The sequence below is a fragment of the Eschrichtius robustus genome, chromosome 10 (genome assembly GCF_028021215.1).
Source record: "Eschrichtius robustus isolate mEscRob2 chromosome 10, mEscRob2.pri, whole genome shotgun sequence".
Lineage (NCBI taxonomy): Eukaryota > Metazoa > Chordata > Mammalia > Artiodactyla > Eschrichtiidae > Eschrichtius > Eschrichtius robustus.
In genome coordinates, this window is record NC_090833.1 from 106477327 (window position 1) to 106505248 (window position 27922).

Sequence of the window (27922 nt, forward strand, 5' to 3'; positions counted from 1 at the left end):
GGTGAAAAAGAAGTGAGTTCTCGTTCACACCTGAGGAGTTTACTTCTTCTGAGTGAGTGACAGTCATTCTGGAAGGGGCCTCCGATGGGTTTCCTTCATTCATTCAACACAAATTTATTGAGTCCCTACTATATATACGCCAAGTATTGGGGATATAGCAGTGTTAGTGTATATCTGATTAATGCAAGGGAAAGGGGGAGATTAAATCAGTCTAATTTCCCTTTTCACCTTGCAAAGGCTGTGTAGAGAAACTCAGATCAGTGAGAAGCTAACGCAGAATGTCGGAAATGTGGAGTAGAAGGCAGAATTAGGGAGAATGGTAGGACTCATCTCTCCTTTCGTATGTCTGCTCCACCAGATTGCAGCCCCACTGCCTGTCCGGAGAGAAGCCAAAGCCCCGCCCCCTCCACCTCCAAAAGCTCGGAAGTCAGGCATCCTTTCTTCTGAACCTGGATCCCAGTAAGGATCTCGTCCTCCCTCTGGAACTCTGGTGCCTGGGAGCTGGCCTCGGGGAGGCAGTGTCCTCATTGCCTGGGTCCCCTGCTGCCTTCCTCTCCTCATCTGGGATTGAGGTTCACCAGCTCAAAACTGGTTTCATTCTTTGGAAAGCTTCTCTTTGATCGATGCCCGAGGCCACGCCATATCTCCTCCAGTCCATGAGGAATCCCGGAATCGGCCGTGCCCTGTGTTTCTCCCTCACCATCATTACATTTCAGCCTCCAGCACAGTGCCACTGGGGTCCACGAAAGCCTGGATAAGTTCTTCAGTGGTGGTGGGAAAACCCCAGTAACCTATTCCTTGGAGGAATTTCTTGCTTTGCTTCTGAAAAGCTGTGCTTAAGACGTAGTTTTCTCACGTGGACATACCTTGTCCCATACAACATATTGGAAGAGACCAACATCAAGTACTTTGGTGGCCGGAATCATCTATCTTTCTGAGGTCTCCTGTGTCTCCTCTGTGGAAAAGAACCTCTTTTTGATGGAGATTGGCTGCTTTCAAGTGTGGATGGCTCTCATTATCGAAAGAACATGGACTCGGTCGTGAGCCCTGAGCACCTGTGTCCCCCCACCCACCTGTGACATGGAAAAGCTGCCCTCCTTCCCCCCGCCCCGCGCCAGGAGTTCACTCACACTCCCGACTAATGGTCCTAACTGCAAGGCAGTCGCTCCTTCCTACCATGGACTCCTGAGGCTGTCTTTTGCACACAGTTTCTTGTCCTGTTACCTCCTCTGAGCTCAAATCACTGGATATAAGGGACCTAGAAGTCCGGATCGAACTGCTTCTCTTCCAGATCCCATTGGAATGGCTCAGCAGCCCCTGTCTGCAACCTGATTTTACCCTGGAGAATACAGTGCAATATCTCGCTTTGATTATTTATTCCTCTTGATTGTGGAATTAATTTGATGACATGTTCATGGTACTCATGTCAGTCCTCTTTTCAGAAGAAAAAGTGGGTGCTTCAGATAATCAAATATTACCACCAGATACACAAACAGCCACACAAAGTTAAAGACCTTTTGAGCTGGAAGGGCCTTAAAGCTCATACAGACACCCTCCCCCCCCTCATTTTGTAGATAAGGAAATTGAGGCTAAACACAGAAAATCCTACTACAGATTCTTTCTAATAACCCAGCTTGCTCATTGAGGTTATACCTAGATAACATCTCTAGAAGACAACCCTGACAAATTCTTCAATCCCTACCCCTAGTTGGAACAACAGTGGAAATGTCCCAGATATTTCTATACTGTTTGGGTGTTTATGGCAAGTAGAAACCGTTTTGACTGTGGATGCCCTGGGTCAACCTGTAGGTATGCTCACGGGGGGCTCTTCCACAGCCTGGCCAGGTCCCCTTTCCTTCGAGGTAGACAAGAAAGAGAGAGATTTCACCTCTGAGAATTTGGGTTTGCTTGCCTGCATCTTCGTGTGTCTGTTTCACCCCTTTTAGGAGAGCCATGTGAATTCATCACAGGGTCAGGGAAGTAAAAACCTCTGAGATGTGTCCATGGTTACTCAAGAAATGAGTGTGCATATTTAAAAGTGCTGCGTTCTTTCCTTGGCTCCACGCAGGAGCACCTGCAGTGTGATGAAATGGGAAGAAACCCAGGCTCTGGAAGTAACCCGTTGGGGTTTGAATCAACCCAGCTCTGTCCTCTCTCAGCTTTGCAAACTCCCTCAAATTATTTGAAATTGTCTTGAGTTTTCATGTCTTCACCTTTCAAAATGGGGACCACCCCTACCATGCAAGCTGCCTTGGGGTTCAAGTGAGACCGAATACGTGAAGTAAGTCCTCACGAAATGTGCCTTTCTTGTCTCTGCTGGGCCTGGGTAAGATCTGGAACTCTCCGCGAGCATGATTGATGTTCCTTTTTTTTTTTTTTTTTTCCAAAGATAATTTGGAAGGTGGGTGCAGGTTAGTTCTGTACACAACGGCCCCTTTCCAAAAGGTGGCCTCTTATATAATCAGGTATGACTAGAGACAGAGTATTAATAAGACCTGGAGTGGGGGGGGGGAACTTCCCTGCCACTCCAGTGGTTAAGACTCCATGCTTCCAGTGCAGGGGGTGTGGGTTCGATCCCTGGTCGGGGAACTAAGATCCCATATGCCGTGCAGCTTGCCCCTCCCCCCCCCCCCCCCCGCCCCAAAGAAAAGACCTGGAGGGGATTTTAAGTGGCAAGAAACGAGCAGGAAGGGACAGAGTCTGCAGGGCTGACGTGGTGCCTGGAACAGCTTCTGAGAAGTTGCTGGGCAGACTGGCTGGAGGGGATTCGTGGGCTTCACCCTGCTTTCCAGGCTGCCGTTAAACTAGAAGGACGTAAACCAGGTCACAGAAGAAACAAACCTGAAGCCTGTCCCTTCCGAGCTGTAGGGATGAGTTGTGAGCCTGGTCTTTGGTCAGAGGCTGGGGACATCGGATACACCGGTGCCCAAATATCTTCCCTTTTTTTTTTTTTTTTTTTTTTTAAGATTTATTTATTGACTGATTGATTGATTGCTATCTTGGGTCTTCGTTTCTGTGCGCGGGCTTTCTCCAGTTGCGGCAAGTGGGGGCCACTCTTCATCGCGGTGCGCGGGCCTCTCACTATCGCGGCCTCTCTTGTTGCGGAGCACAGGCTCCAGACGCGCAGGCTCAGTAGTTGTGGCTCACGGGCCCAGTTGCTCCGCGGCATGTGGGATCTTCCCAGACCAGGGCGCGAACCCGTGTCCCCTGCATTGGCAGGCAGATTCTCAACCGCTGCGCCACCAGGGAAGCCCCTCTTCCCTTTTTTAACGTAACATTTTCCCATAGGCTTCCCTTTCCACATCCATGGAAATCCTAGATCTCTCCTGCCTGAATACAAAGGATTCCAGGTAACGCTGTGAATAGTAGGTCACAGGGGACATTGGACAGTTCATCTCCTTGGGAAACTATATTAGGTCAGAAAGAGTTATATTTGACAAAAGATCCTAAGGAATGTCTGTCCTGAAGTCAAAGAGGAAAACTGCAAAGAAATGCCTTAGGATTACCTTAAATGTAGGAGAGATGATGGGCAGGGCACAAAAAAATAAACAACTGGTCTTTATATTCCTTGATAAGAACTGTGAAGTATTGAAAGACCTTGGTTGTAACCCCCAAATTGTCACAACCTTTGTGGATGTTGGTTTATGGGATTTTTTTTTTTTTAATCCTTTTTTTCCCTCTCACTCTGTCCTGGTGACTTGTCTTGCTTTGAGAGTTTTTTTTTTCAAGAATTGTTTTCATTCAACATATATTAAGCTCTTACTGAATGCCAGACACCTTCCTAGACCCCCAGGCTGTGGCGATCCAGTGTGTTCTAAGGGAACAGCCCCGCGATATAAGGACTGCGGTGTGCCGTGGGATTGGCAAGAGAGTGGGGTTAGAGGAAAGGGAAACCCTAAATCAGGCTCCTGGGCCATGGGTTCCCCCCCCCTCCTCCACCTTCACGCCTTGATTCCAGAATTACAGTCATTTTCCCCTGTCAGAGAGACCCCTTAAAAACAACTGCCACCCTCAGATCCCTAAGACAAAACCAGCGATAAAGCAGGATCTGAGATGACAGTCTCTCTGCTAACTCTTCCCAAGCTTCAAGGGTCCTGCCCCTCTGCTTGCCCCCAGATCGTGGGGTGATTTCTTGTTTTAAAATTAAGACATAACTGGGACTTCTCTGGTGGTCCAGTGGTTAAGACTCCGTGCTTCCACTGCAGGGGGCACAGGTTCGATCCCTGGTCGGGGAACTAAGATCCCACAAGCCACACGGCACAGCCAAAAAAAAAAAAAAAATTAAGACATAACTTACATACAGTTAAGGGCACAAATCTTAGTGTACAAGTGGATGCACTTTTACAGTAGTGTCTACCCATGTCACCACCTCTCAGATGCACAGGCTACTCCCACCCCACAGAAGTTTCCCTCGTGTCCATGCTGTCATTTTATAAAAGGTATTTAGAAGGCCCTTCAATATGTACTTCCCTTCCTCTCACTTCTCAGCTATAATGAAAAGGGGAGAAAAACCCCACCATCAACACAAAACAAGACAGTGAAGGGTGTACCTTTTGGCAGGTCAATTGGTAATCAGTCCCTGGACCTCAGTTTCCTCATGAAATCATATATATTTGAGGTTACATGATTTTTAGAATCCTTTCAGCCCTAGCTTTTATTCTAAGTGAATGAAAAAGAGAGTCAGAAGAAAACTAACCTTCTCTTCAAAGGCTTTTAGGTCCATACTCCATGACTAAGTAGGGTTGTAAAATTTAATTGGAAAAGGTAAGTTGCTCCTTGGGTGGGTTGAGAATGGAAGCATCAGTTCTAATCTACAAAAGGAAAAAGTTTTCCTTTCAAGTTGATGACTTCAGGCTGATTCCTGCAATCCAGCCAAGGCTCGTCTCCTTTATATGCTGCCCAGATTCACCCAGTAGTGAAATTTTGTGAGTTGTTCACCCAAACTTGGTCAAAAGCTCAGTTGCCTTGATTTTGTAAACTAGTCGGGTTTCAAACATGAAGAGTTAAGAAGATGTGCGTTGAAGTAGAACAATTTTGTTCACATTTGCTGTTATTTATTTTTTAAATTAAAAATGGAACTGTATTTTAAAGTTTATTGTGTATTTAGTTATTACCCTTATATTAGTGAAATGAACTCATTCCTGGACTTTTCCTTATTGACACATCACACCCACCCATCTCTTCTGGTCTCATTTCATTACTGGTCCTATTTGTTTAAACTTGTTCTGTGAGATCATAGAGTCATCTTTGCCTGGAAGCAATAAGAACTGCAAACTATTTGGTTTTTAGTTCACCTCCACCCACACCCCATTCATCCCTTGGCATCTGAGCTGACAGTTTACAACAATTTATTTAATACAATTAGTATTAAATAAGTAAGTATAAAATAAGTCCTATTTCTTCACTCATTCACCACAGATAATTAGGCAGAGGTAAAGGGAAATAAAGGGGTTAAAAGGTATATCAAATAACTTACATTGAAAGGATGGGAATGGATTCTCAAACCAAGTTCAACAAAGGAGGTTGAACCCGGGAAGAGGCCACGCCCCAGACCAATTAGATCAGAATTTCCGAGGGAAGGGAGTGGGACCCAGGCATTAGTATTTCTTTTCAATCTCTCCAAGTTATCCCAATGTCAGGCCAAGGTTGAGAACCATTGCCTTAGAGGAAATAACAGCTTTAGCAAATCAGTGTTCAAGGTGCTTATCTTAAACTCCCTGCTGGTGGTGAGTCAGATTGGAAAGAGGGGGCCAGCCTCACTCCGGTTAGAATAGCGCCACTGTCTTAAGTCCTGGGTTGATGCATAGATTTTTTTTTTTATTTTAAAGAACGTGTCCTAGTACTTTAAAACATGTGCAGTTTATTGCCTTTCAGAGCAATGATGCTTCACTGTCTGTGTACATAAGAATCACCAGAATGCTTATTCAAAATGCAGGTGGCTTGGGCCCCAGAGACTCTGAGTCAATAAACCTGGGGAATCTTTTTGAATCTAGGGTCCCCATCGAGAAATACTACTTTAGAGCATCTTCCACTGTCAAGATGTGTACGTGCTGTTATCTTGTGCAGTGATTCTTAGCTTTTTTTCCAGTCACCTTGAGGATACTACAACGTCTAAAACTTTTGCTAAAAATGGTCTATCTTCAAGCCGTTCTTTCTGTTACTTGATCATTTAAAGCCATGTATGTTTGAGAACTCGTCTCATTAAAATGTATCATTTGGTATGTTTCCCCATCCTTTATTTTGAAAGGCTGCAGACTTTTTTTGAAGCTGTGTTTCCCCATTTTTTATTTTGAAAGGTTTCAGACTATTTAGAAGTTCTTGAGATTCAGCAAAGTGTTTATAATTTTAATAAAGTGGTCGTTTTCTCTCCTTCCCCTTAGTCACTTGAGCCATTTGAGAATCAAATACTCAACGTGTTCATCCCAAGCCTCTAACCTCAGCATCAGGGAAGCTGGATGAGCACGATCTTTGCCTCCCAGTCAGGGAGGCCCGCAGCTACCTCCGAAGAAATTGTCCTGAAGACGTGCTCTGGTGAAGGAAAGCTGATGTTCCCAACAGGATGTATTAAATAAATGGGTGTGTGGCCTTCCTCTTGCAATGTGTTAACTAACGCAAAGATTGTTTTTATAAAAACAAAAAGAGTTCCTGAGTGATTGGCGACGTTAAGCCCCTTATCCTGCCTTGTAAGTATTGATTAATGAAATAATGCAGGTTTGCCTTTTGTTCCATAAAGAAACATAAGGTAGCTTGTAAACCACATCACTGCCTAATTTTATTAAAATGGAATTGAGGTAGTTCTTTGATTCAGTTTTAGAGATTCCTCAATAGGAGATACTTGGGAAATCTAGTGTCGTATGGTAGTAAATATATGTTTTTTAAAAAGTAAGGGTTTTCTCCCCTGTGGAATGTTTCTGACGCCTGTTCAAATTCCTTAGCACAAGTCCTGCCCTTTTTTGAAGGGGTGGAAGAAGGCTCCATCTGTCTGATTAAGAGAGGAAAGAAGGCTTAGATCTTTGCCGTGCAAATAGAGGCACAATTTGTTGCTGTGACATCAGGCAAGTTGTCTGAAATTTGGGGTTTTCAAATGGCCTCATAGCCACTGGGGAATTATGAGAATAAATGAGAAAGCTAGTGTCATAGTGTCTGGGACCTCATGGAGAAATGGTCACCAGGAAAACTAAGTTGACACATGAGCCCCAGTAACCAAATAACTGGGCTTCCAGGTCCAAGCTCATTGGCGGCTCATCATGGTGCAATACAGGAGCACTGACCTTGGAACCCAGCAGAACCAGGTGGGTCTCGTAAACTCTCGGAGCCCCAGTTTCCTCATTTTAGAGGGAAGACAGTATCTAGTTTCCAAGGCCGTTACAAGCGTTAATGAAAATATTTATGCATCTATCTAGCCCATTCTGGAGAATGAGCGGTGGCCGTGCTCTTTGACCAGGGGACACGGGAACGCCTGAATCCTGTCTTCAACTGACTACAATCCGTATGTTTCTTAAGAGAAATACCAAAAAGCTCAGACAGGTGAATGCTATTATTTTTAGGCCTTGGTCCAAACCTCAGTGCGCACCGCTCGCTCTGATGAACTTGCAGGGACCACGTGGAGCCGGAAGGAGCATTGGACCAGAAGCCTAGCGAGACCTCCTTTCCCCAAGGCCTCTCTCAGGTTCCGGTTGACTTTCAAAGAGATTAGAGACAATCTGGCGGGGAAGCTTTGGCCATGGCCCCATCTTGCTTCTGTAGGGTATGGTCAAAGAGAAAGCTACCACCCCATAGAAAACTGGACTGACTCAGTATTGGCCAGGGACCAGTCGTCCTGTGGGTGCAGGGTGCAGGTTGGTGGTGGTGGAATTGAGCCATGAGATTCCTTTAGTCAACAATAACGGTGCCTTTGTGTGGTCTCTCCTGTCCTCTGCCCCCTGTCGACACACTTGGGGGACCCCCTTTGGGGGCTTACAATATACCACCCCGACCAGAGTTCTGAGTTAGAGAAAGACTTCACATTCATGCCACTTTATTCCCAACACAGCACTTCATCATGTGCAACCTGGCGTAAGGATTTCTGAAATTCACACAATTTACAGATATTAAATGGGTCACAGATTTCAAAGTCAGAATTACACTTGTGTTGTCAATTTTTCTGGTCCAGTGGATTTACATCTTCTGCCCAGTTTCCTCTTCAATCAGACTTTCCTGAAAAATATGTGAGTAGCAAATATATCAAGGTTGATTTTCTGAGCTGAGTTTCATTATGTTTGAACATTTTAATTTCTAAAATATTGATATAGAAAGAATAGATCCATTTGTTTTTGCACACTAGATAGTGCTAGAGAGCTAGATCATGTCTTTATAAGTCGTTTAATAAACATAATATCTACATTAATAGTTTAAAGGTAGGATGTGAGAACAGAAGTGAAAGAAAGTTCTGATCCTTTTGTCTGTGTTTTTTTTTTTTTTTAATGGCTGCGTCGGATCTTAGTTGCAGCATACGGGATCTTCGTTGCAGCGCGTGGGCTTCTCTCTAGTTGTGGTGTGCGGGTTTTCTCTCTCTAGTTGTGGCGTGCAGGCTCCAGAGCACGTGGGCTCTGTAGTTTGCGGCACGCGGGCTCTAGTTGAGGCGAGCGAGCTCAATAGTTGTGACACGCGGGCTTAGTTGCCCTGAGGCATGTGGGATCTTAGTTCCCCAACCAGGGATTGAACCCACGTCCCCTGCATTGGAAGTCGGATTCTTTACCACTGGACCACCAGGGAAGTCCCCATCCATCTGTTATGAATCCAGTCTTTGCCTCAATTCTGTCTTTCTAATGTCATGTTTGGAAAATTTCACTGCTTGCTATTAGTTTTATCATGAGGTAAACAGGATTAGAAAAAGAAAGGAAATAAATATGTCCTCTTTTTCTCTGTCCTATGGGTGTAGAAATTGAAGTCAATGGAGAAAATAAAAACTATTGCTCATCTTCATATATGACGTATTCAGGCTTTTTCTGCTCCTGGGCGTAACTGAAAATTAACTGTAATGCCTTCTAACTGCTGCAAATAAGTGGACCATGGAGCTCAGAGAACATCAGAATTGAATTCAGGTTTCAATTTCTATATTCAATTCTCTTTATACATTTTTTAAAATCAAAAACCTACATTGGGTTAGTAGAGTGCCATTTTGGGTGGGAATTTGGAAAATTAGTATTGTCCAATCAGATAACTGGAAGTCAAATCTGTGGCTCTGAATTATAACTTTACTAGTTTGGGAGTTTTTATTCCAAAGAGAAAGAAAATTAATTAGAGCACCATTTTTGATTTCTACATTTCCCAGGGAGAACCATGTTATACCAAGAACTGTTGAAGAATCCAGTGGAGAATCCAGTGGATTAGCCTAGAGAAGAATAGTCTAGAGAGTTTGATGAACATACTTGAAGAACTGACATGTAGCAGTGGGAAGAAATTTGTTTTGTCAGTCATCCCTTAGGCTAGAGCTGAGATTAGTAGATAAAGGTTGCAAAGAGATTTCAATTTAAGAAAGAAAGAAAAAAGGTTCCAATCATTAGTACTGTCTAACCACTGAAAAAGGGTGTTATGGAATGGCAAGGGCCCAGTACAGGAGGAATTCAGGCAGTCAGGAAGGTAAGCCCTGCAGTGGCTAGAGATGGTTGTCCTAAGTGGATGACCAAAGTGGTGGTACCCAGGGCCCATCCATCTCTAAATCTCCATGTTATTAACGCTGTAACTCACCAGAGCTCCTTTCAGGTCCCTGAGTGGAGAACGGCGCTGGTGTATGGTGCACTCAAAGCGCTGAGGTTCTGCTGGTTGATCAACCTCTTTGGCTATCTGCAAAAAAAAGAATGTGATTCTTGGAGATGGAGATACAGAAATGAAATGGTATTTTCCATTTCCACCAAAAACTGTGTGTGGGAAGTGAAGTCAAGGGAGTTGTGGGACTGAGAAAGCTGAGAATTGGGATGGAGACTTTAAAAGATCATAGAAATGCTGTCAGACACATCTACAGATTGGTGTGCAGTTCTGGAGGAAATGGGCCATAATAAGGAGAGAGAATATTTTTCTCCCTCCAGTTGATGAGAATGAAGCACTTCAAGCCTCATGACAGGATGGTATACAAAAAAATACAAGAGCTTATAGTTATGACTAAGGTTGATCTTATTCTCTAGTTTTTACTAAATATGTCCTAGTTAGAAGAGAGTTGCTTCACATATAGTCTGTGGAGAGGGAATGTCAGATTCTGGGCTTCTTTGTTTCATACTAAATTATCTTTATTGTTTCTCCCAAATGAGATATGTCTTTTCAATGAAAACTAAATGGTTTTAAGTTTCTCTAGCTATGTTTCCCATTCTCAGCTCTATATTGAGTGTCCAGCCCTGAATCATTCATCCTTTAGGGTGTGGTTCGTTTCCCATTAACTTAAAAAACAATAACGACTGTCTTTCATTAATCCATTAATGGATGGATCCATTAATCCATCCATTAATCCATTAATCCACTTAATCCATTTTTTTGGATTAAGCAGCCAAGATATATGGCTTCGCTCATGCAATCCTCACATAGCCCCAAGAAGTCACATTTTATAGATAAAAAAAACCCAAGTACCTGTGTTAGTTCTGGTACTAGAACTGAAAACTAATTTCTGTGGAATCAAATCCAGTGTATTTTCCAGAATGTATTTTGTCTCCTTGAGCTTGCTAACTCCTCTCCTCTAGGGGCCTCCAACTTCTTTGCTTGAGTGCCCATACCATTAAAAAGAAATTGTAGGGACTTCCCTGAATCAAATCCAGTGTATTTTCCAGAATGTATTTTGTCTCCTTGAGCTTGCTAACTCCTCTCCTCTAGGGGCCTCCAACTTCTTTGCTTGAGTGCCCATATCATTAAAAAGAAATTGTAGGGACTTCCCTGGTGGCGCAGTGGTTGAGAATCCGCCTGCCAATGCAGGGGACATGGGTTCGAGCCCTGGTCCGGGAAGATCCCACGTGCCGTGGAGCAGCTAAGCCCGTGCGCCACAACTACTGAAGCCCGCGCGCCTAGAGTAAGTGCTCCTCAACAAGAAAAGCCACCACAACTGGGAAGCCCACGCACGGCAACAAAGAGTAGCCCCCGCTCGCCTCCACTAGAGAAAGCCCGCACGCAGCAACGAAGACCCAACGCAGCCAAAAATAAAACTAAATATTAAAAAAAAAAGAAAGAAATTGTAGAGCATGCACCCTTGATAAGGATACTTATTTATGTTATAAAAATGTACTGCTGACCTAATATCACAGATATTTTTAAAACATGAAATTACAAAAAAAAAAAAAAAATAGGCAGAGTTCTAAGATTTTCTTTCCAAATCCCAAAGAATCATCTTGTACTAGAGACCTTGGCTCCATCCACTTGTTTCTGATTCCTTTGGCAAACCTATATCCTCAGAGTACAACACACCCCTTTGCGCTTGTTCATCTAGGAATTATTCCTGCCCTTTGTCCCATTAGTCCCTGTCTGAATTGAAAGCAGGAATGGGACTTGACTTTGGAAGCGCCTTATCTCCCCCGGAATACCTAGGTTGGAGCCAAGAATCGGTAGCACCCTTGGGCGCACGTAGGATGTTGGCATCGTTCAGTTGGATCCCATAAGCCATTGTCTCATTTTGAAGCTGAGAGAAACTTACCTCTTGGAAAGAATCAAGCACATTTTCAGCATTTCTCTTTCCTCCGGGGCGCAACCCGTAGGACCAGTGCTGGCTGGAGCAGCCCACCACACAGAGAGTCAGCAGAATAAGTCCAGCTAGAAGTTTTGGAATCGGCTCCATTCTAAGGAACATCAATTCAACCATAAAAATAGACCCAGACTGGGTAGAGCAAAGACTCCTTTGGTGAAAAGCCTAACACTGGTGTCACTAACCCGGCAGAAGACGCAAGTGGGAGTCATCTACAGTTTTCACATGCAGGTACTTGCTTGCCTTGAGTTTCCTAGCCACTGGAGACAAAATCACTCCTTTAAACTCACATGTTGAGTGCTTTTTAGAACTAAACTATTTCAATGTGTATTATTTATTTGGTTATCCAAACCTCAGGATTTCTCCTTTATCAAATTCACTTTTTGTCTTCATATTCCCCAGCCCCGCCCCGTGGTTGGTTTTCATTCCTGAGATAAATAGAATCGGGCCATCTGCCCTGAAAAGGGGCTCCTACTAGGATTCTCTGGCTAATATAAGTTGCTTGACATTAAATGGCTACCCTGTGGTGCTAATTACGTTTTGCTGAGTATCTGTCCTCTGGTCTTCCACACATTGCCGCTGGCTGGACCATCTGTGAGTGTGAGAGAGGAGTCCACGCTTTTCAAAGCACGGAGTTCCACACCAGCTGCCTACGTGGCCAAGGCAGCCTTGAATTATTGAATTACATGTGGAATTCTCACAAAGGAATTTTCACTGGTGGGGAAGAGGCCAAAGACAAAAGCAAATGTTGGTTAATGTGCTGCTGCGATTCCCCAAAGTCTGGATCTCTGTGGCTGGAGGTGACAAGGACCAGGAAGGTCAAGGTTTCTTTAGACACCGTACCTGGCCTTAGCTCTTATAAAATGCCCAATAGACAGACAATAGCATGCAGTCTAAAAAAAGTGCTAGAAATACAAAGCATTTTACCTGTTTGAGAGCAGAGAGTCCCCCCAAATCCCAAGCCTCCTTTGGAGTGTGTTGAGTCTGACTTTTCATTCTTCTAGCTTCCTTTTTATATGAAACTTTTCCAGGACACTGAAATCTTCCCTGCTGGTTAATTGCACAGCACGTGGACTTTTTTTTTTTTTTTTAATAGCAAATATTTTTTAAGCCTCACATAAAGCCCTTAATGCTGTATGTAATTGGAACACCCACTGGTGTATCTGTTAAATTTACTTAAATCTTGGCTATTAAAACCTCAGCTAAGACTTTTATAGCTGAGGCCACAATTCAAAGCAATTAAAATCTAGCTAGGTAGGATCCCTTTGAGGAAACTGACGGACCTATCAAGAGTTCAAGGAAAATAGCTGTCTTAGAATGTCATGTTAAATGCACACATAAAAACTTTCACAGAGGAGGCCATGCAATAATTGTAGAGGTTGAGTCAGGATGCCTGGGATCTGATCTCAGCTCTTAGATTCCTCGTGTGTTAAAAGGAGCTGATTTATAGGCAATAAGTGATTATTGGTACTATTCCAAGCCCATATAGGATCTCTAGAGTAGATGGTGTGAGTTTGAAAATTCCCCAGTCTGCTACCCTCTAGGTTTCCTCCTTGACTTATTTTTTATTTATTTAATTTATTTAGTTTTTAAAATTGAAGTACAGTTGAGTTACAATGTTCTGTTAGTTTCAGGTGTACAGCAAAGTGATTCACACACACACACACACACACACACACACACGCATATATATATGTGTAACTTCTTTTTCAGATCTTTTCCCTTATAGGCTATTACAAGATATTGAGTATAGTTCCCTGCGCTGTACAGTAAGACCTTGTTGTTTATCTATTTTATATATAGTAGTGTGTATCTGCTAATCTCAAACTTCTAATTTATCCCTCCCCTCCCTTTTCCCTTTTGTTAACTGTAAATTTGCTTTCTATGTCTGTGATTCTATTTCTGTTTTGTAAATAAGTTCATTTGTATCTTTTTTTTTTTTTTTAGATTCCACATATAAGCAATATCGTATGATGTTTGTCTTTCCATGTCTGGCTTACTTCACTTAGTATGATCATCTCTAGGTCCATCCATGTTACTGCAAATGGCATTATTTCATTCTTTGTTATGGCTGAGTAATATTCCATCGTGTATATATACCACATCTTCTTTCTTGAAAGCCTTATACAGCATCAGAAAGGTAAGGAGAAACATTGTATTTAGAATCCGCCAAATGCAAAACCATCGAGAGCAGATTTAGGCCCATGGTTCAACTCATTTCAGAAGATACTTATTGAGTTAAAAGATGCAAATCCCTGTGCTAAAGGTCATGGGAGTACAAAGATGAGGAATAATCTGGCATGTGAATGAGACTAAACTGCTTCATTATTACAGTCCTGCAAAGTGGATATTATGATCCAAATTTTACAGAGAAATGTTTCACCCCAGCGGTGAGCCCTTGGATGTTTTTTTTTTTTTTAATATTTATTTATTTATTTATTTATTTATTTATTTATTTATTTATGGCTGTGTTGGGTCTTCGTTTCTGTGCGAGGGCTTTCTCTAGTTGCAGCAAGTGAGGGCCACTCTTCATCGCGGTGCGCGGGCCTCTCACTGTCGTGGCCTCTCTTGTTGCGGGGCACAGGCTCCAGACGCGCAGGCTCAGTAATTGTGGCTCACGGGCCCAGTTGCTCTGTGGCATGTGGGATCTTCCCAGACCAGGGCTCGAACCCGTGTCCCCTGCATTGGCAGGCAGATTCTCAACCACTGTGCCACCAGGGAAGCCCCCTTGGACGTTTTATTTACACAGTACAAGCATTTAAAAAAGAGAGAGATCCACTACTGTTTATTACATTTATTTGAATATATGATTGTCTTTCCTAATTTACCCCTGGGCTGTAACTCATGATGGTCAAGGATCCCATCTTATTTAAATATCTGTTAATAAATCCCCAGCGTTTAGGGACTGCCCTTGTGGTCCAGTGGTTAAGACTCCACGCTGGGTTCGATCCCTGGTGAGGGAACTAGATCCTGCACGCGGCAAGGAAGATTCCGCGGGCCGCAGCTAAGACCCGGCGCAGCCAAATAAATAAATAATCCCCAGCATTTAATCAGCATTCAATAAGTATAGATTGGAATGAATGTATGAATGAATGAATAAAAGGTAAGGACCTTTTAGCCAGATTAGACCTAATGTTTCCTCTACTTCTGCATCAAAGATATGTGGGGTTTTTTTTCCAAAGGAAGTGGACTTTTAATTTTTAATACTTCTTTCTTAAATTATAGAAAATTTAAGGCTTCGCCATCAGATCCCACTCCATAGAAAGTCTAGGGTGGCTTTAAACCAGTTTGATTTAAACCATTAAATTCTCTTCCCCTACTATTTTCAAGGTCTTAGTAAACATCTCCCAGCACAATCGCACAGACGCTGTCCAAAGATATGTTTTATCTGACACAGAATAAACCTTCATGTACAGTTGGATGGAAGGCCTGTTACATTTGCTGAGCGGAAAAATGTTTAAAAGTAACTGAATATGTGTTCATTTTAGAGCCAGGATTGGCGTTTCTCCTCGAGTAAGATGCTAAACCCGTCAGTTGTTGCCCAGTGTCCTGTGAAATAATTACATCTGCAAGGATTTTGGCATAAAGAGCAACGTTTTTCCACCCAAATAAACTCCTGCTTTGCCCAGCCACCTCTGTGGAGGTTGTCAGATCCGTGATAGGGTAGGGAAGAGGATAAACTTTCAAGTATAATTGCAAATAGAGGGGGAATTAAAAAACAGAACATAAGTGATTGACTTTATCTCATTTAAATTATTTTATCTCATTTAGACACTGAATAAGCGCCATTCTGACATGGAGGAGTGCAATCTTATCTATCTCACCGTAAAGGTAATGAGTGAGAGCCTGGTTTTCAACAAGAGTCCATTATGTTTGAACGATATTTGTTTAAATCGTCCAATTGATTTCATGTTTACTGAAAGAGATATGCTTCTAACAGTGTTGCTTAAGCAGATGTGGTCTTTGGTTAGAAGTAATGAAAGCGGAGTTGAGACTTCTGACCCTTATTGTCACGTTAATCACTTATCTCTGGTTAAGCATTCCTGGATTTCTGGTAGCTTATTTCTATTAGTTGGTATTAAATGTTTGAAAAATGCTTTGAAATTTTTAGATGAACACAGCCACATGGTCTGTGAATTCATCCAATATGCTTCATGCCCTTGAAGCCTGCCTTAGCATTGTCATAGATCTCAAGGGCAAAGGCCAAATTTATTTTCTACATCACCAAATAGGATATCAAACAAATATGCAATTAATGGAATGTGGAGGTTTGGTGCCAAATTTTGATCCTTTTCACAGTTCCAAGGATAGATCGATTTACCAGGAAGCTGAATTTAGTTAATTGGGTTTAAATATTTGGATTTTATAGTTATCATACTTTTTTCCCCCCTAAATTTAGAAATTTCCTAAATTTTAAAGTATGGCTTTAGAGGGAAAATGGCCCCATTTTTAGCATTAAAAAAAAAAAAAACCCTCAAAATTATTAAAATGTAACAATAATGGTTTAGTAATCTTGCTGAATGACAGATGGAAACCTTCTTTGTCCTAATGTAAAATCTCAGCAGGAAGGACTCATGAACTCCTGCTGACATATCTAAGGTTGTGAAAGGGTTTTGGAGAATTAATCCTTGCATAAGCTACTTTATACCAAATGTAATGTAACTGCTTTTAGAGTTGTACATTTTAAAGATGATAATACTTCCTTGGAGATTTAAAAAAATTCTAGGGCTTTTCATATATTAAAGATGATTTAAAGTTGACTTACAATAGATTTACTTCCAATTCATGAAATGAACAGTTGGAGAAAACACCCCAAGTCTTGATTTATGATGGCAAACATCATAAGAAAATGAATTTACAATATTTCCTACTAAAATGGCTTTGAAATTATAGTTAGAAGACTAGACTATATTACAGCATAATATGTATTGCTCTAAACAGTTACATGAGTTCTCAATTTTCTCAGTGTAGATAATTAGCTAATTTAGGTTTAAACCCTTTTCTAGCCCCTCCCCACCCCTCCTCCAACAATTGTGTTTTTAACCTATGTGTACAGTCATGTTTCATTGACCGGGTTAATGGAAGTTTTACTATTTTGAAACTTCCCTTCCTCCTTAAACTTCTTTCTCCTGGTTGTCTGTCAGGCGAGAACATTTTAGGGGCAATGTATCAATATGTAACCATCCTAATAAAGGCTAGCTGGTAATAATGTTCATCAGCTAAAGAGTAACACAAAAATTGAATTATTGGAAGACAGTCTTTTCTTTCGTTAAGCATTAATGAAATGTCTTTGTGTCGTTAGAATGGTGGATTTTAAGAGGAGGGTCATAAAATAACCATGCTTAAAGAAATAACTGTAACGGCACTTTCTTCCTTTTCCACCCAGACCCTCGGGGCTGGTCTTCAACACATATTGAAGAAATGTAAGTAAATTTGGAAAGTTCTGATTTTCAAAAGCAAGACAAGAAACTCCTTTTCAACGTTTCACGTCGTTTATTAATGCAGTATACATTAGATCCAAAATCTGCATTTTCTAAGCATACTGTGTTTGGATCTTTCAGATTCTTTTGCAGTCTTAGGTTATGTCTACAGATGTACCCTTAAGTGGATGAACAACACATTCTATAATTATTGAAAATATAGTACAGAGTGAAATGATTTAAATATAATTTAGGCACATATTGATTATGAAAATAGATCTCTCTCAATACTTCTCTGTCTTGGTAAAAATAATAAAGCAAAGAAAATAATTCATTTCTGAAGTTGCTTTCCTTCACCTGTAAAGGTCTGATCTCCTCCCACTATGCATATATACCCTTTACTGTTAAGGAAAGCTTTGCATATGTATATATAGAAGAATAAGCTACGTAAATATTGAAGACATGTCATTCTCCCAAAGGAGACAAAGTGGTTTTTAATGATTCCTTGCCTCAAACCGATGAGTCTGTAGAATTCAGAACCCATTTGGACACAGCTTACATCCCTGCTCTTGGGGCAGACAGAAGGACACCGGTTACTGGTAAGGAAGTAAAGGCCCTGCCCCTGCTGCTGCAGAGATAATGACTCACAAAAGCCAGGCTAAAATTTATTAAAACAAAAGAAACCAGAAATATAAGAACCACAGGTGCTGACTTATTGGTATTACATCTTGGACCAGTCAAATGCCTTTATTTTCATTTAAGTTTTTTGATAGCTATAGTCAGTCAAACTGTCAGTTTAAAATTCCTCATTCCCCGTTGTAGGGTTTGAGCTGCGATTATATTATGTTGACTTCTAAAAGATGAATTTACCATATTCATTCATATTTTATGGCTGATTGCAGTGGATTGGGATTTAATACCTATTTCCGAGCTGGTCCTGTTTAAACTATTTAGCATTTGAATTAAATGAACGTTAATTATGCACCTTGGTTTTTTGGTTCAGAATTATCTTCCTATGCTTGTTTTGACTGTACAGGAGGAAACTAGGCTAGCAGTGTAAATAGATAAAATTGCCTGGTCTGGCGTTGAGTGGAACTTGCTAAGAATGACATCCTAAGGAATGCTCATTTAAAAGTTGTAGCTGTATGTAAATCCTTCCTCCATCTGGAAAGTTCCACTGTTACTTAAGCTGACAATGATGTACCAACAATGTCTCTTTCCTCCCACTCTGTCTCAATCAGTAACAGAGGATTTCTTTAATTTAGCTAATGTTTTGTTCTTAAAAAAAAAAAAAAATTATAAAAATGAACCTGAAAAAAGAGCCTTGGGGAGTCTGATCTCACCATATTCACATGGTGTGACAGGTATTTAAAGTAGGGGAGGCATCACTAAAGCTACTGATATTTATAAACCTGAACAACCTTTTCAAAATTGTCATAAAGTTTAACAATTTAAATATCCATACTGCATCTAAAGAGTCAATAAATATAATTGCATATGTTGTGCTTTTCATAAATTAAAATCTTCAAATGCATTTCAAACCAAGATGGTATTTCCACATCATGCCTATTTAAAAGCAAATATAAGATACTATTCCTGGTCACAAATCCAGGCAAATCCCCCTAACTCCACTCAAAAGGCAGCAATCTAATCGAGCTTCCCTACATCTACTACATGAGTGCTTCTCTGTTAAAATCAGAATGTGGAAAAAAAGTCACTTTTTTCCCTTATGCACCTCTGAGAACAAGCATAATCCTCTACATGTTTTTTTTTTTTTTTAATTCCCTTCCAGTGTTATTTCTTCCAGACAGCTGAGTGGGTGGAGAAAGAAAAGTGATAAGGAGAACATTTCTCATCTTCGGCATCTTCCTCCAACCCCTAGGATTCTCATCTGACGCTTTGTGACATATGTAGTGGTGTCAGCATCTCTTCAAAGATGGCGCCCTTCACGTTGGAACCCCTCAGGTTGGCTTCTTGAAGGTCACACCCAGACAGGTCGCAGTTCTGTAGGACAAAAACAGTATTCTTGGAAATAGTAGACAGATTTAAGGCCTTATCTGTTCCCTCTCAAAGGGATTCCTGGGGCCTATTAGGAAAATGTTCCTATATAATAAAACTCAGTTATTTCTGGAAAACTTCCAGAAATTTTAGGAGAAAGTCATATTTTCTTCTATCTGTATTTATTCTCTCCAGTTGATGCTCAGGCTGACCACTGCAAATATGTATAAACAGAAGTTAATGACGAAGCATGTCCCTTCTGTGTTTTAGGCATTTGAAATCCAGAATGGACTCCAATGTAGTAAAAAGTATCTAAACAATCCATGAATGATAATAATGCAAGGCAAGGGGGTGGGGGAGACTGTTTAAAAAAAAATCTGAGAGAAAGGGATTTCACTTCATTAGATCGCGTAATAGATTTTCCTTCAACCCTAACATCTTTAGAGCAAGGAATTACCTCTTTTTAACCCCCAAATTATGTGTACAGTTCAATGAGTTTTAACAAATGTATATAGCAGTGTAACCACCACCATAAGTGGGAGCTGCTTTCAAATTTCCCTTGAGATCAGGGAGTGACAGATGAGACAGGGGTTCTGGATAAGTCTTACATCCCTGGGGATGGTGGGGACAATGGTTAGAGAGCAGGGTGACTGCACACATAACCTGTCAGCAGCTGCCCCAACAGTCAACCTGATTAGTCTTTGCAATCAGCTGGATAAAGAGAAGCTTTCTGCTGTTTAACCGCATTGACTACGTGCTAACTCAAACCAAGGAAAAACGATCATCATCATAGGTGACAGTAACACATAATAAAAAACTAAATAATGGTGCTTATAATAGGTTTATACCTTCAGTCTTAGGCTGGTTCTTTTTGCCTTTAAGGTTAATGGGGCCTGCTACTACGCTGCTAAGACCTATCCAGAGAACAAGGCGAAAACATTTTAAAAAATCAACGGCAAGCTAAATGTTGACGTGCTAGTCTCTACAATCCAATCTATGCCAGGTTTTCTTGTATAGGGCTGTACTGTTCAATACGATAGTCCCAGGCACATATGGCAGCTTATATTTCAATGAATTAAAATTAAATACAATTAAAAAAATCCATCCCTCAGTGGCACTGGCCACGTTTTAAAGGCTCAGTAGCCGTATGTGGCTGGCGGTTGCTGGACTCAACAGCAGAGTCACAGAACACGCCCACTGTCACAGAAAGAGCTACCAGAGAGCGACGACACAGACCTGTGGACAGCTATGGAGTCTGCACGGGGCTTCCCTGGTGGCGCAGTGGTTGAGAGTCTGCCTGCCAATGCAGGGGACACGGGTTCGAGCCCTGCTCTGGGAGGATCCCACATGCCGCGGAGCAACTGGGCCCGTGAGCCACAACTACTGAGCCTGCGCGTCTGGAGCCTGTGCCCCGCAACAAGAGAGGCCGCGACAGTGAGAGGCCCGCGCACCGTGATGAAGAGTGGCCCCCGCTTGCCGCAACTAGAGAAAGCCCTCGCACAGAAACGAAGACCCAACACAGCCAAAAATAAATAAATACAATTTAAAAAAAAAAAAAAAAAAAGATGATACATACAAGACAATGCTGATAAAAAACGGGACTGGACAGAATGAAAATCTCAGGTTGAGATTCAAAAAAGAATATGATGCCGATTTAGAACAGGCTTTCCCTGAACCTGATTTCAAACACAGATGTCATTTCAAGTTCTCAAGTAGTTCAAGAAATAATCTGGCCCCATTTAATTCTGTTTGGAATTAAAATTTAAGGAAACCACAATCCACTGGATTAAAAAAGCATCTATCAGACGTATCTACTTGAGGGAGACCCAAGGAAAAGAGGAGAAATGAAATCAGCTCAGAATGAATGCCAGATGAGTCTTCAAATCTGAACCTGGCATCTGTAACTGAGGTAACCAGATCCTACTCTGGAATTCAAATTTGTTTAAACAAGCAATTGAAAGGAAAGCATCCCTTCAGCTGGGCTGGCATGTTACCTGACAGTTTTGACCAGCCAACTACTTTGTTTATGATCTCAATACATTTTGCAGGAGCTACTCAGTAATTCTAGATTAATAAAAACTCTTTCAACTTGCTGACTCACCTCCAAATCAGTTCCTGCCAGAGTCGCTCCTCTGAGGTTACAGTTCTTCAACTTTGCATTTTTTAAGGTAGCAACTCTCAGGTTAATTCCTGTCATTTGACTTCCTTCCATATCCACACCTTTCAGATTAGCACCTAAAGGGAATACATTTTAGGCACAGTTGAACTTGAAAATATTTATAGTCATCTATCTTCAAAAGATGCAAGGTGACTTATAATAGAGGTGAATGATGACCTCTGGATCCTTTGGAAATGACTGTGAATTATAAATCTGTCTCTCAACCAATATACATATATAAAGAATTCTTTGTTAACAATTTGTTTGCTTACACTATGAATTAAGAATTCATGTTTTAGTCTGTATTTTTGATGGAGGAATTAAATTCGGTCTTAATGATAATTAGCACTTTAAAATATGCTCTGGAAAGTTCATGGCAATGAAGATAAGTACTGGGTCTTCTAAATATACAAATAAACGAACTGACCAGTTCACGGACACAACAAAGCAATAAGGAATTCATAAACAAAACATTATATCCAAAAATGACAAAAAACTGCCTGGCTATATGCAAACTGAATTTCTTAATTTTGGTCCGTGTAAGGCTATGCTATTCTGTTTGAAAATTTAAGATGCTGATACTTAATTCTCCAACTGAAGCCTCCTTAAACATGGGAGGCCACATTTCCCGAGTTCAGCATGTTGGTTACCATGACTGAGACCAAGCAATGGCTTATCCCTTTGCAAATTCTCTAAGTATAAGACAGAAGAAATCTAACTCCCTATGGTTATCATGTTTTACCAGTAACAATTATTTTGCAGGGCTTTTTACTTAACAGTGTGTTTTTACCTTAGAGAAGGTAATTATAGATAGACTCTCACCTTCTAAATTGGCTTTAAGACCAGAAGGATCTTCAAAATTGCACAGTTTCAGGGATGCTCCTTCTGCATTAGAACAGAGCATCTTGACTCCCTGGAGGTTTGCACACTGGCAAAGGAAAAGAGAAAAGTCCATGTATTAAGGTTCAGAATTTTGTTTGGAGTAGAAAAAATTGGCTCAAACAGTAAAAGAAAAAAAAGGAGGGAAAAAAAAAAGCTCATTTTGATAAACTCACAATCAATTAGTTTCTGTTTACAATAAAGACTTTTCCAATTGAACCCAATAAAAACTGAGAAATGTTTTTAAAAAATAGTTGTTTTAAAGGCAAATAAACAACAGCATTCCTGCTTTACATGAAACTTAAGAGTTCAGATAAAGAAGCTGAGGAGTCTGGACCATGACACCCCTATTTCTGTTTTTATAAACAGCCCAGGCCATGACAATGTGACAGTTGAAATGTCTGGGTGAAGAAACTTGTTAGGGGTATGGATTTTCCCCCTCCTTATTATTGTAGGAATCAATCAATGAAATTCTTGATGCTCAATAATGCTACCACTACCTTCTTTTCAAAGGCCAGACTGCTAAGGCCAGTAATGAAAGGCATCATCTAGCTACAAACACCACCAAGTTGTTCATAGGGTCTTTCTGTACCAACCAGCAATGTTGTTGCTACACCACACTGTCAATCCTGAGTACCCAAGCCACAGTACAAGATGTAAAGAGGAAAAAGCCAGAAAATATATGTTAGAATTGTAAATTATGCTAGGTGGTCTCAGAGGATTCAATGCCATCAGATCTGAACTCTAACAACTACTAGATTAGGCAGGAAGCTATCTATGAAGGTGTTTTAAACACTGCAAGGCTAGATAGCCTCAACCACCAGAGGGCAGACAGCAGAAGCAAGAAAAACTACAATCCTGCAGCCTGTGGAACAAAAACCGCATTCACAGAAAGATAGACAAGAAGAAAAGGCAGAGGGCTATATACCAGATGAAGGAACAAGATAAAACCCCAGAAAAACAACTAAATGAAGTGGAGCTAGGCAACCTTCCAGAAAAAGAATTCAGAATAATGATAGTGAAGATGATCCAGGACCTCGGAATAAGAATGGAGGCGAAGATCGAGAAGATGAAAGAAATGTTTAACAAAGACCTAGAAGAATTAAAGAACAAACAAACAAAGATGAATAATACAATAACTGAAATGAAAACTACACTAGAAGGAATCAATAGCAGAATAACTGAGGCAGAAGAACGGATAAGTGACCTGGAAGACAGAATGGTGGAATTCACTGCTGCAGAACAGACTAAAGAAAAAAGAATGAAAAGAAATGAAGACAGCCTAAGAGACCTCTGGGACAACATTAAATGCAACAACATTCGCATTATAGGGGTCCCAGAAGGAGAAGAGAGAGAGAGAAAGGACCAGAGAAAATATTTGAAGAGATTATAGTCAAAAACTTCCCTAACATGGGAAAGGAAATAGCCACCCAAGTCCAGGAAGTGCAGAATCGCATACAGGATAAACCCAAGAAGAAACACGCCAAGACACATAGTAATCAAATTGGCAAAAATTAAAGACAAAGAAAAATTATTGAAATCACTAAGGGAAAAACGACAAATAACATACAAGGGAACTCCCATAAGGTTAACAGCTGATTTCTCAGCAGAAACTCTACAAGCCAGAAGGGAGTGGCATGGTATACTTAAAGTGATGAAAGGGAAGAACCTAAAACCAAGATTACTCTACCCAGCAAGGATCACATTTAGATTTGATGGAGAAATCAAAAGCTTTACAGACAAGCAAAAGCTAAGAGGATTCAGCACCACCAAACCAGCTCTACAACAAATGCTAAAGGAACTTCTCTAAGTGGGAAACACAAGAGAAGAAAAGGACCTACAAAAACCCAAAACAATTAAGAATATGGTCATAGGAACATACATATCGATAATTACCTTAAACGTGAATGGATTAAATGCTCCAACCAAAAGACACAGGCTTGCTGAATGCATACAAAAACAAGACCCATATATATGCTGTCTACAAGAGACCCACTTCAGACCTAGGGACACATACAGACTGAAAGTGAGGGGATGGAAAAAGATATTCCATGCAAATGGAAATCAAAAGAAAGCTGGAGTAGCTATACTCATATCAGATAAAATAGACTTTAAAATAAAGAATGTTACAAGAGACAAGGAAGGACGGTACATAATGATCAAGGGATCAATCCAAGAAGAAGATATAACAATTATAAATATATATGCACCCAACATAGGAGCACCTCAATACATAAGGTAACTGCTAACTACTATGAAAGGGGAAATTGACAGTAACACAATAATAGTAGGGGACTTTAACACCTCAGTTACACCAATGGACAGATCATCCAAACAGAAAATAAATAAGGAAACAGAATCTTTAAATGACACAATAGACCAGATAGATATAATTGATATTTATAGGACATTCCATCCAAAAACAACAGATTACACTTTCTTCTCAAGTGCGCACGGAACATTCTCCAGGATAGATCACATCTTGGATCACAAATCAAGCCTCAGTAAATTTAAGAAAATTGAAATCATATCAAGCATCTTTTCTGACCACAACGCTATGAGATTAGAAATGGAGGGAAAAAAACGTAAAAAGCACAAACACATGGAGGCTAAACAATACGTTACTAAATAAGCAAGCGATCACTGAAGAAATCAAAGAGGAAATCAAAAAATACCTAGAGACAAATGACAATGAAAACACGACGATCCAAAACCTATGGGATGCAGCAAAAGCAGTTCTAAGAGCGAAGTTTATAGCTATACAAACCTACCTAAAGAAACAAGAAAAATCTCAAGTAAACAATCTAACCTTACACCTAAAGGAACTAGAGGAAGAAGAACAAACAAAACCCAAAGTTAGTAGGAGGAAAGAAATCATAAAGATCAGAGCAGAAATAAATGAAATAGAAACAAAGAAAACAATAGCAAAGGTCAATAAAATTAAAAGCTGGTTCTTTGAGAAGATAAACAAAATTGATAAGCCATTAGCCAGATTCATCAAGAAAATGAGGGAGAGGACTCAAATCAATATAATTAGAAATGAAAAAGGAGACGTTACAACAGACACCACAGAAATACAAAGCATCCTAAGAGACTACTACAAGCAACTCTATGCCAATAAAATGGACAACCTGGAAGAAATGGACAAATTCTTAGAAAGGTATAACCTTCCAAGACTGAACCAGGAAGAAACAGAAAATATGAACAGACCAGTCACAAGTAATTAAATTGAAACTGTGATTAAAAATCTTCCAACAAACAAAAGTCCAGGACCAGATGGCTTCACAGGTGAATTCTATCAAACATTTAGAGAAGCGCTAACACCCATGCTTCTCAAACTCTTCCAAAAACTTGCAGATGAAGGAACACTCCCAAACTCATTCTATGAGGCCACCATCACCCTGATACCAAAACCAGACAAAGATACTACAAAAAAAGAAAATGACAGACCAATATCACTGATGAATATAGATGCAAAAATCCTCAAAAAAATACTAGCACACAGAATCCAACAACACATTAAAAGGATCATACACCACGATCAAGTGGGATTTATCCCAGGGATCCAAGGATTCTTCAATATAAGCAAATCAATCAATGTGATACACCATATTAACAAATTGAAGAATAAAAAGCATAAAAAGCATATGATCATCTCAATAGATGCAGAAAAAGCTTCTGACAAAATTCAACACCCATTTATGATAAAAACTCTCCAGAAAGTGGGCACAGAGGGAACCTACCTCAACATAATAAAGGCCATATACGACAAACCCACAGCAAACATCATTCTCAATGGTGAAAAACTGAAAGCATTTCCACTAACATCAGGAACGAGACAAGGATGTCCACTCTCACCACTATTATTCAACGTAGTTTTGGAAGTCCTAGCCATGGCAATCAGAGAAGAAAGAGAAATAAAGGAATACAAATTGGAAAGGAAGAAGGTAAAACTGTCACTGTTTGCAGATGACATGATACTATACACAGAGAATCCTAAAGATGCCACCAGAAAACTACTAGAGCTGATCAATGAATTTGGTAAAGTTGCAGGATCCAAAATTAATGCACAGAAATCTCTTGCATTCCTATACACTAATGATGAAAAATCTGAAAGAGAAATTATGGAAACACTCCCATTTACCATTGCAACAAAAAGAATAAAATACCTAAGAATAAACCTACCTAGGGAGACAAAAGACCTGTATGCAGAAAACTATAAGACACTGATGAAAGAAATTAAAGATGATACCAACAGATGGAGAGATATACCATGTTCTTGGATTGGAAGAATCAACATTGTGAAAATGACTATACTACCCAAAGCAATCTACAGATTCAATGCAATCCCTATCAAATTACCAATGGCATTTTTTACAGAACTAGAACAAATCATCTTAAAATTTGTATGGAGACACAAAAGACCCCGAATAGCCAAAGCAGTCTTGAGGGAAAAAAACGGAGCTGGAGGAATCAGACTCCCTGACTTCAGACTATACTACAAAACTACAGTCATCAAGACAATATGGTACTGGCACAAAAACAGAAACATAGATCAATGGAACAAGATAGAAAGCGCAGAGATAAACCCACGCACCTATGGTCAACTAATCTATGACAAAGGAGGTAAGGATATACAATGGAGAAAAGACAGTCTCTTTAATAAGTGGTGCTGGGAAAACTGGACAGCTACATGTAAAAGAATGAAATTAGAACACTCCCTAACACCATACACAAAAATAAACTCAAAATGGATTCGAGACCTAAATGTAAGACTGGACAGTTTAAAACTCTTACAGGAAAACCTAGGAAGAACACTGTTTGACATAAATCACAGCAAGATCTTTTTTGATCCACCTCCTAGAGTAATGGAAATAAAAACAAAAATAAACAAATGGGACCTAATGAAACCACAAAGCTTTTGTACAGCGAAGGAAACCATAAACAAAACGAAAAGACAACCCTCAGATGGGAGAAAATATTTGCAAACGAATCAACGGACAAAGGATTAATCTCCAAAATATATAAACAGCTCATGCAGCTCAATATTAAAGAAACAAACAACCCAATGCAAAAATGGGCTGAAGACCTAAATAGACATTTCTCCAAAGAAGACATACAGATGGCCACAAAGCACATGAAAAGATGCTCAACATCACTAATTGTTAGAGAAATGCAAATCTAAACTACAATGAGGTATCACCTCACACCAGTTAGAATGGGAATCATCAGAAAATCTACAAACAACAAATGCTGGAGAGGGTGTGGAGAAAAGGGAACCCTCTTGCACTGTTGGTGGGAATGTAAATTGATACAGCCACTATGGAGAACAATATGGAGGTTCCTTAAAAAGCTAAAAATAGAATTACTATATGATCCAGCAATCCCACTACTGGGCATATACCCAGAGAAAACCGTAATTCAAAAAGACACATGCACCCCAATGTTCACTGCAGCACTATTTCCAATAGCCAGGTCATGGAATCAACCTAAATGCCCATCGACAGACGAATGGATAAAGAAGTTGTGGTACATATATACAATGGAATATTACTCAGCCATAAAAAAGAACGAAATTGAGTCATTTGTTGAGACGTGGATGGATCTAGAGACTGTCATATAGAGTGAAGTAAATCAGAAAGAGAAAAACAAATATCGTATATTAACACATGTATGTGGAACCTAGAAAAATGGTACAGATGAACCGGTTTGCAGGGCAGAAGTTGAGACACAGATGTAGAGAACAAAGTATGGACACCAAGGGGGGAA

At 40.4% G+C, this 27922-nt stretch overlaps 3 protein-coding genes across 5 annotated transcripts in view; 1 reads left to right on the forward strand and 2 right to left on the reverse strand.

Annotated features, from left to right (window-relative positions):
* The window catches only part of DOCK5 (dedicator of cytokinesis 5), a 215571-nt gene extending 214193 nt beyond the window's left edge, over window positions 1-1378 (forward strand). For both annotated transcript variants that reach the window (XM_068552741.1, XM_068552742.1), the window contains one exon: window positions 359-1378. In XM_068552741.1, coding sequence (XP_068408842.1) covers window positions 359-463 — 105 coding nt within the window. In that variant the 3' untranslated portion in view covers window positions 464-1378. The remainder of the gene's footprint in view (window positions 1-358) is intronic.
* Window positions 1379-8060: 6682 nt separating this feature from the next.
* Window positions 8061-11803, reverse strand: GNRH1 (gonadotropin releasing hormone 1). The gene is made up of 3 exons (XM_068553495.1): window positions 11651-11803; window positions 9730-9825; window positions 8061-8196 (listed from the first exon to the last, which is right to left on the reverse strand). Exons 1-3 carry the CDS (start codon window positions 11801-11803, stop codon window positions 8158-8160), a joined length of 288 nt encoding a protein of 95 aa, XP_068409596.1. The 3' UTR covers window positions 8061-8157.
* Window positions 11804-17171: 5368 nt separating this feature from the next.
* KCTD9 (potassium channel tetramerization domain containing 9) overlaps window positions 17172-27922 on the reverse strand; it is a 61051-nt gene continuing 50300 nt past the window's right edge. For both annotated transcript variants that reach the window (XM_068553074.1, XM_068553075.1), the window contains exons 10-12: window positions 22097-22202; window positions 21218-21351; window positions 17172-19122 (exon numbers count right to left, since the gene is read on the reverse strand). In XM_068553074.1, coding sequence (XP_068409175.1) covers window positions 19006-19122; window positions 21218-21351; window positions 22097-22202 — 357 coding nt within the window. In that variant the 3' untranslated portion in view covers window positions 17172-19005. The remainder of the gene's footprint in view (window positions 19123-21217; window positions 21352-22096; window positions 22203-27922) is intronic.

Coding starts and splice junctions, on each gene's coding strand:
- GNRH1 (XM_068553495.1), bottom strand. CDS start 11,803: ATGTTCCTTAGAATGGAGCCGATTCCAAAACTTCTAGCTGGACTTATT. Junction 9,826..11,650: donor TGCTTGATTCTTTCCAAGAG/GTAAGTTTCTCT, acceptor TTTTTTTTGCAG/ATAGCCAAAGAGGTTGATCA. Junction 8,197..9,729: donor GGGACCTGAAAGGAGCTCTG/GTGAGTTACAGC, acceptor CATATTTTTCAG/GAAAGTCTGATTGAAGAGGA.